Consider the following 9,246-nt stretch of genomic DNA (forward strand, 5'->3'; position numbering starts at 1 on the left):
CTTTTCTACAGTATATATGCATCTGTACAAATATGTTTTAAAATGAACAAGAATCACAAGAACCTAAAACGTTTGAGTCAACCTTATCTGCAAAAGACTTAAGTGAAAGCAGGTTTTCATTTTAAACAAGTGCAACACACCTGATTCCACTTGTGTTATCATTTGGTCAGTCTTTAAACAACTGAAAACATCTGCTTCTGCTCAGCTAGAATAAAAACATGCAGCTAAACCAGCCCTTCATGGATAGGATTTAACATCCCTTCTTTACCCTATTTAAAACACTTTATTCAATAGCTATCTACTGTCAAGATGTCTACAAAAATTAAGGATGTCCAGAATCAGTGAATCAGATCTAGGCATATTGTGAACTAGGCACAAACTAGAATTCGTTTTCATAGCGATATATTGTAGCCTAAAGGCACCATTAACGGACATTATTGCCAGTTGCAGTTTTGCAGTACTGAGGGGAGTTCTCAGAAGATAAAATAAAACGTCTGCAGTGTGGCGCATGAAAAAATAACATGATATCTGAAACTTTATACAGCTATCAGAAAAAACACACACCTTTTATTGAAACCAGCATTTCAGAGCTCATTTAGAAGCAAGTGGAGACTCATGCTTATGCTACACACATGCAAACCCAAATCATAGCACATTTACTTTACTATAAAACAATCCTTTCAAATGAGTAATTGACAGATTGTAATACTTTCTACAGTTACTTAACCGACACTATAACACAAAACAAAAAAACAATAAATAATAAATATGCACATAATTTCTACAGTAGGAATCTACATTGTTTCTCCAATAACTACAATTGCACAATTAAAGCTGCAATTATAATTCTTTTTTTTTTTTAAACCAGAGTTTTGAGCTTACCTGCTGCTGGCTCTGCTCCTCCAAGTTCAACTTCACCTCCAAAGACTGCCTGGCCTCCAGAAAGGCCTTGCGGTGTTTGCGGTCAGCCATGTAATATGACATGACCCCCACTGTGATGGCACATAGGTAGATCAGGATGTTGGCCAGTAGCTAAGGAAGAGATTTCAGATTAATTACCTTTAAACCAAATCTTTCATACAAAAGACATTATTTTAGACTAATAAAATATTTAGCAAACCATGCTAAAACAAAATGTCTCCCTATAGCTTACAATGATTGGTTTGTAGAATGTTGTCATTTTGGTGAGTTGCCTCTATGTGTCACGCAGCAGGATTACTGTTACTTAAGTTTATAAATATGTATTAATATATTACAGTCTACAATTACTGTAGATACAAGAATCTTCAGATTAATCTGGTGAGCCCATACTGCTGCATGATCCACATGCACTCAAAGGAAGGCTGGATTTCAGCACATGACCAGTTCTTTTTCTTTTGCTTAATGGGTGACGACAGCCTTTCCCAACTTCCTGTTGTTGGTTTGAACATTCAAACCATCTTGAAAAGTGTTTCGAAGAACAAACAAACCAGACCTTGATTCAGCGGATCTGGATCAAGTCCAAATTTTGGACATGTGGTTTCAGACCAAAGAGGGAATAATAAGAAGAGGTAAGGAATTTTGTTCAAGGATTCTACAAGGGTATTAACGTTCATATTCTACAACCATCATGTTCGTTCATGTTAAAACAATTCTTGGAAAGATCATAACATCTCCAAATATTGACTGTTTAAACATCATTTGTCACTGTAAAATACAACAAAATAATGTTACCCCAGGTTTCCCCAGTATCTTTAGACTTTCCTCCAGCAAAATGATCTTTTTGTGCCATGTCCCTTGGGGCTGCAGATTGCACCAAAAACAGCTCTGCTGAGTTAGGACCCTAGGAACCCAACACCCACCTCCCTGCCACCCCAATACCACACCAGTGCGGCACATGTACCAGCATATCATAAACATCCTGGATGTTATGAGTTTTATTTCTGTTGTGCTCAAATTTTAGATTTAACAATTTACATTAATTACATTTTTTAATTAAATGCTTTAGAAAATAAAAAACTTATTGCTGTAGATGGGTAAATATTGCATGGAGCATCTTTCAAATAAAGAGTCATAATGCTACACTCTAAGAAAAGTAAGTACAGATTTGTACTTAAAAGAGTACAAAGCTTGTCGCTGGGGCTGTACCTTATATTGAGGCACAAAAAAGTACCTTTCAGTGAAAGTCCTTTTTTGTACCCATGGTTTTTGTGGCAGTAAAGATCATAAAGATTATAAACATTATCATCAACTGAATATGGCTCAAAAACTTGATGATACAAAATTGTCTGGCTTTCAAATAAAAAATGTGCAATTTAAATATATATTGTTCATTAGTACAGTGATGCAGAATACTGAATGTACCCTTTGGCTGGTTAAATGGTACAAATTTGTACTTATTGCTGTTAGAAATGACTTTGTACTTCAGAGGGAACAAATCTGACCCTGTAAAGACCAATATTGTACCTTTGAGGGTACAATTATAAAGAGTGTACCTTCGAGTACAAAAAAGTACTCATATCGTACCTCTGTTTTTTAGAGTGTAGCAGCTGTTAAAGCAATTTAACGTTTCTTTGTTTTTTTAGACTGTCCTTTTTATTGATTTTATGTTTTTTTTATAATGTCACAAGACAAGTGTCCAATTAGTAATGAAAGGCCTTGAAGTAGGTTTGACACTTCATGTGGGGTGATCTTTTCAGGAAACAAAACCACATGGCATGCATTGCTTGTAGTTGGAAAGATAAATGTAATTTTTACATAAAATCTAAATAAATAACTAAAACATGTATTTTTGTTTTCATTTAATTACTACAAATTTGTTGTACTAAAACAATGCTAAAGCAGTGGTTCCTATTTTTGGTCATTGAGACTCCCTGGCCATCATGTTTTAGATGTTTCCCTGCTCAAACACACCTAATAAATAAGTGATCAGCTTTCTACCAACCAGCTGCAGCAGCTAATACACAGTTAACCTTGTGAATCATAGCAGGAGAGGCTTTGTGGTCAATAACTGCTTAATGTTTCCTAAGTGAGAACTTTTCCTTATTTAAATTACAATCAGTTGAGACTCACTGTATTTACACTTCTGCTAAATTCTTTGCTGTTTCTGTGGCATACATACAAATTTTAGATTTTTTAAATATCTTTAAATCCATTTATGTACAAAGTACATGCAAGGTGTTGCAAAGTAAAATAGTTCCTAAAGAAAAGTTTATCTTTTATATTTATCACGATTTTACAATTATCAACATTCTGTATTGTGCATGTTCACTAGGGTTTTTTTCTGAACAGTAAATAAAACAGGACAGTTCCTGGTTCATATATATTACCACCACTGTAAAGAAGTTAACCAAGCAAAACCATCAATAAATTAAAAGAGTTAGATAATTGCTTATTAAGTACTTAACAAAAATAACAAATTACTGATAGCACCAATGTCAAACTACAGGCAACACCGTGGCTTTAAAAAATACATTTCTATAAAAGCCGCTCCAGAGAGTTTGTGTTTAGCCTGAATACAAAACCCATATGCTTTTATTTTCTGAAGATCTGTCGCTAGTTGAATCAGACTTTGGTCATAATCCCCTTGAGGACGTGTATGTGATGAAAAGAGCTGACTGCCTTTGAGCAAACTTAAGAAACAGATAAAAAGGTCTTTATGACCTGATATCTTCATGCCTGATGTTCCTTTAGCATCTGAAGGTTTGAACAAAGAGGAGCTTTCTCAGTCTACCAAGAAGCCATACCTCAGAGGCTTTCTAGCTAGCCCTGATTTACTATGAAGAACAGCAGGGAAGCAGCACAGACTGAGAAGCTGAAAATGGATGTTTTTTTTTTTTATAGTACTGTTGTCCGAAATGTTAAACGGTAAGAGCTGTTCTTTTACATCATGCTGCCCTAGGACTAGGGCAACCTTGTAAGAACCTATGTCCTGCAAAGAGAAGTGATTTTCACAAGCACATTTTCTTCAGCTTATTGGTTAATTACCATGATTAGTTGGTTTGGGCAGGGGAACCACCAAACTATAGCTTTGTTCCGAAGTGTAGACCCAGAAAATATAGGCTGTATTTCTCATCCACTATGTTTTAGAAGGCTGTCCCAAGGTATATAATTCTTTGTATACAGACAAAAAAATCAGATTTAGATCCTTTAATGTGTTTAACCAACAGGAGTTGACTGCAATCTAGAATTTGGAACTCAGATTAGAGATAAGCCCTTTAGAAACAGAAACCGTTTTTTTTCTAGCCATACTCCGCCCCATTCAGAAACTTTACTTCCATCTTTACCTTTCCCCCCATGCATTCTCCCCAGCCCTCTAACCTGTCTTCCAAGAGCAGCTCCCTGGATGTCTTCCTGTTGCTGCTGAGCTATGGTGACCCCCAATACCAGGGTGTGCACCCCACAGGACACAGTTGTGATGAGAACTATGGGTGTCAGTCTTAATGGCAGCGTCAAGAAGAAGGAGAAACAGAAAAAGGCCTGCCAGCCGACCGTGTCGCTGGCCTGGTGGAAGCGAGCAAAGTTCAGTCCCAGGTAGCAGAAGATCTGGGCAGCTATGAGCACCCAGAGGGCATAGGGCACCAGTCTGCGGGAGATGCGCTCTGGCAGTAGGCCATAGCGGCATAGTAGATAGAGCAAGACATCTGCGGCCAGGCCTACAGACGCAACGGCCACAGATGCCAGCTTGTCGCTGGTGTAGACCACAGTGCACATTACTATGACGTAGCAGTCAAACAGGGCCGCAAACACCACCAGCACCAAGAGGGTTTCGTGCCGCTGCCTGCGAAAATAGGTCTGATAGAGATTCTCCAAAGAGTCCGGTGCAAAGGTGAGGAGCATGAACCGTGGCAGGCACAGGCAGCAGCCTGAGCTGCGCACTGTCACCTCATGGGTGCGTCCCACGGCCTGTCCGGGGTCAGACGGCAGTGTGACGGAGCAGTCCGCTGAGTACTCAGCAGAGTACTCTGGCTCAGAGAAGGCCCTGTTCCTAGGCATTTTTAGGGCAAATAATTCACAGAAAATACAGAAATTAATATTTTGGGTGTCCTGCAAACATTTACGAAGACAGACCTTTAACAGTACATTGTGCTTGTTTGCCTGGTAACCTCTTATTTCCTGTGTCAAACAAGCTTCAGACCTGAGGAGTGCATAGGCCAAGTGGATTCAGCGCGGGCTCCTGATTGTCATGTCTTGAGGTTTGCGACATTAAACCATCGACATCGAGGACAGGGAAGAAGATGAAGGGTTAACACTTTGGCAGGTGGGATGATGTTATTAGCAAGAAACACTGTGTCTGTATGAGCTGGACTTAAATGAACACCCTGTTCCGCACCTCGCCTGTCAGAAACGTGCTCAGCAAGTCCATGGTAAAGCTCTTACGGCTGCAGTTGACACTTAGGGTAAGGAGAAATGACAGTTTGGCCACAAACCAAGATGCTTTGTTTTCTTTTCTTGTTTTTACATGTGTCTCACTCTGTGTACATCCTGTCCAAGATGCAGCCGAGGTGGCCACCACCGGCCCCTCCAGGTCCAGGTTTCCATGGTGACCTCGTCTTGCATGGACAATGAACACTCAGGACTCGGGACTCAGCGAGGGAGCGATGAGGACAGATTGTGGAAACAAGATTTTTGTGTTGAAGCCTTTGGGGATGTGACTCGAGGTGCAAATGATGAAATCACATGTAGACACACAGGTGGCTGACAGAATAGCAAGAGGAGGGCAGTCACGAGGGAAATGCCTGGAAGGCAAGGCTTGCAGTGGCTCCAGTGCGCAGATAGCTAGTGTGGCCTTATCAAAATGGCTTTGCAGGCCGGATGCTGTAGCCTATACCTCAGTAGTATCCTGTATAGAATAGCGACTTCCATTGAGACCAGATCTCACTTGTTGGCGTTGCTGGCGTTGTTGTCATCTTCAACTTCTTCCTCCAGTGCTTATCCAGTTATTACACAGCCATCCTCAGTCTTAGTGGAAAGGAAAAGGGAGAGATAGGTGTAGAGAGATAGAGAGAGAGGGAGGGAGGGAGAAAAAGGAACCATACACAGGAAATACATGTTGCGCTCCCATCACACACAAAAAAGGGAGCTGGAAAACAATATGCAAATGCAGAGAGCTGCTATGGTCTGATCCAGAGGTTCTGAATCTAGATGTTCTGCTTCCAGATGTTCAGCTGCATGTGGCAGAGGTTCTGCAGTGTCAGTTGCTGGTCCTATAGAGCCTATAGTCTCCTCCTTATGCTGCTTTTCTCGAAAGGAAAACAGCAATAACACTGGAACCAGCTGGCTCTGAAAAAGCACCAGTGTCACAGTGGTGGCAGTTGAGATCCGCACGAGCTCTTCAGCGTGTCCATCAGCGAACAGCAGCAGCGAACACCAGCAGCAGCGGCGGCTCCGTTTGATCGGTCGTGTCGTGTCTAAAACTGCGATTAGAAAAACATAGAAATCCCGGCCGCTGTGGAAAATCCCTCCGCAGAACAGGCGCATATACGCCGCGATGCACAGCCGCGGTAAATCGGAAGTCCTTCTCCCGCTTTCACCAATAAAAGTCACCGCCGATCTTCGGACCGAGGACCCGAACCGAGACCAGTCCTCGTGGACCCCCACCCTGTTCTCCTCAACACAGGGTCAAGCCCACAGCACAGCACAGCACAGCCCGCCGCGCGCCTTTCTGCTCCTCTCTCTCTCTTTCTCTCTCTCGAGCCACACTTTCTATATGCAAGCCCGTCCCTCTCTCCCTCTCTCTTTCCCCCTCCTCCTCCTCCTCCGCTCTCTCTCTCTCTCTCTCTCTCTCTCTCTCTCTCTCTCTCTCTCTCTCTCTCTCTCTCTCTCTCTCTCTCTCTCTCTCTCTCTCTCTCTCTCTCTCCCCCGCTCTGTTTATCAGGCTGTGGTGTTGAGGAGTGGAGGACGCAGGGCAGCCTGACCAACAGCCCAGCTCACACTAAGCACTTCAGAGCCATCAGATAGAGACGAAATCTGTCTGTCTGAGTTTCTCTCCTTCTCTCTGTGTTTCCCCTTTTTATTTTGTGTTTCTTTATTTATGTATCTCTCATTTTAATCTTTCTTTCTTTCTTTTCTTTATTTCTCAACATTCTCCTCTCCCCTTTTGTTATATACAGCGAATAAACAGCTCTGGAAAAAAAAAAAAACATTTTTAAACATTGTGATATAAAATTTTTACCGTATTGCCCAGCTTTAATGTTACTGTAAGTTAGATCTGCAAAACATCATGGCTGAAATTCAGTGGCGGGTGAATTCTACAGTAAAAATATTTTTAAAACAATTTAGAGCCGCTTTTCTTTAGACAATAAGCATCTTTGCTATTTTTCTTTGCTATTATTTCCAACTCAGATGCTAGTTTTATTATCATGCAGACCTAAGCTTTAGCATATTCTCCATAACAGTATTTAGACACAGAAAGCTCAAATATACAGTGAAATGCTGCCAGTCGTTAGTATGCTAGTGGTCGGTTGCCTTAACTTACTAATGTTAAGTGACCTTTTAAGTGGTAAACAGTCTGTGTCTGTGAAGATGTAACTAGTAACTGATACCAACCTTGAAAAGTATTGTGGAAATGTCCCATCAGTTTTAATGTGGTGTTTAACGACTCCATCGTCTCCATGGTAGCGCTCTACCAGCAAGCTAACAGCTACATAACCTAAAAAGCTAACACTAGCTATGCTGCACTTGGAGAGAAAAAATGTGCACAGTCCTTAAGCATATCATTAACCAAATAAACAATTATTACATGAAATATGAATAGCGTTTATCTATCTATCATGTGCTATCTAGCTAAATGTAATTGTGAACTAGTTAACTAGCTAGTGAAGCTTAGCTAGCTCCACATGGTAAAGCTTGTCAGAGAGGGGTGTTAGCTGATTTGGTTGTTTGCATGCTTGTTTGCCTAAATAGTATGTTCAAGACAGCAGTGTTGTTTTACAAAATATAAACGTTTTACAAAATAAAACCACAAAATAATATTTGTTTACCTTTGTAACTATTTGATAGAAAATAAAATAATATATATATATATATATATATATATATATATATATATATATATATATATATATATATATATATATATATATATATATATATTAAAATGATACAATAAATGCTCTTAATTTTATATTTCTTTTTCATAATATACAGGGTAAAAAAACAGTAATGAGTCTAATATTTGCTCTGATAAAAAAGACGGCAGCCAATTACTGTGATAATAATTACTGTGTATATATTACTGGTTCTGCAATATAAATTACAGTATTAGGCAGTGTGCATTGTGTATAATTTAAAATTTAGTGTTTTTTTTTTAGTTCTTCCTATAATTTATCTATCACTTTCTCTCTTTTATATATGTTCGTTCTTTATTTTTTAATCTTTTATTAAGGTTTTCCTGCTTTTTTCTTCCTTTCTCTCTTCCTTTATCTTTTTTTCTATCTATTTTTTATTTGTTGTTGATGGTTGTATCCTCCCTTCCTGCAGTGGATTCAGCTGTTTAAGAACATGTTCTTAATAATTTTCCAAATAAATTGAAGGTTAAATAATAAAAATGAAACAAATCTTTCCCTGTTCTTACCTTAACTGTCTCTCATTGTCTTTCTCTTCTATCTCGCTCACCCCCCAACCCCAACCCGACACTCTCTTCAATCTCTCTCTCTCTCTTAAAGCTTTGTCCTGCAGAAACATCAGTGGTGGAGGTGTTTGGACAGGTGAAGGCTGTTGCCACCGAAGGAATACAGAGTGTTCTAGTGAAACAAGAAGGACTGAGCAGGAATACAAAGAGGTGTTGAGTGTTAGAGATCTTTAACCAACAGCCGCCAACAGAATCTGGGGGGATATTTTCACCATGACAGTCAACTGAGCAAATGATTTATTTAGTCTAATTAATAACACTGATTACAAACAGAACAAACACTATAAACTACATGAAAAAGTAAAACAATGCTTTTGTTAAGTGTACAAATATAGTACAGTTAAATGTGAAAAGTTGTGCAAAGTAGAATACAGTCAAGTAGTGTAGATACCATGCAGTGGAATAGTGCCATAATGCAATTAAATGCTCCCAGCTATGCTCCAAAATAAAGTAGAAAGCCTTTCCTGAACAGTATGGACAGTTTCTCTGACAAAAGCAGGATAAACTTTTAACACCCACTATTTCAGAAAAAAAACAGGTGTCCAAGTACTTTCTATAACGTGTATGATACACATCCACCCCCACAGTTGGCAAGGTCAATGAAAGAGTTTATTTTTCTCTGTCTTTGCAATGGT

General features: G+C 39.4%; 1 protein-coding gene across 4 annotated transcripts in view; it reads right to left on the bottom strand.

The window, feature by feature from the left end:
- The window catches only part of adcy3a (adenylate cyclase 3a), a 30,572-nt gene extending 21,997 nt beyond the window's left edge, over positions 1–8,575 (bottom strand). For 2 of the 4 annotated variants that reach the window (XM_015606466.3, XM_007251807.4), the window contains exons 1-2: positions 4,300–6,701; positions 883–1,032 (exon numbers count right to left, since the gene is read on the bottom strand). In XM_015606466.3, coding sequence (XP_015461952.2) covers positions 883–1,032; positions 4,300–4,974 — 825 coding nt within the window. In that variant the 5' untranslated portion in view covers positions 4,975–6,701. Of the gene's footprint in view, positions 1–882; positions 1,033–4,299; positions 6,702–7,527; positions 7,546–8,554 lie in introns of those variants that run through there. The other 2 variants (XM_022673713.2, XM_049480772.1) reach the window with 2 other exon arrangements.
- Between the last annotated feature and the right edge of the window lie 671 nt (positions 8,576–9,246).

The sequence above is a fragment of the Astyanax mexicanus genome, chromosome 6 (assembly GCF_023375975.1).
Source record: "Astyanax mexicanus isolate ESR-SI-001 chromosome 6, AstMex3_surface, whole genome shotgun sequence".
Taxonomy (NCBI): domain Eukaryota; kingdom Metazoa; phylum Chordata; class Actinopteri; order Characiformes; family Acestrorhamphidae; genus Astyanax; species Astyanax mexicanus.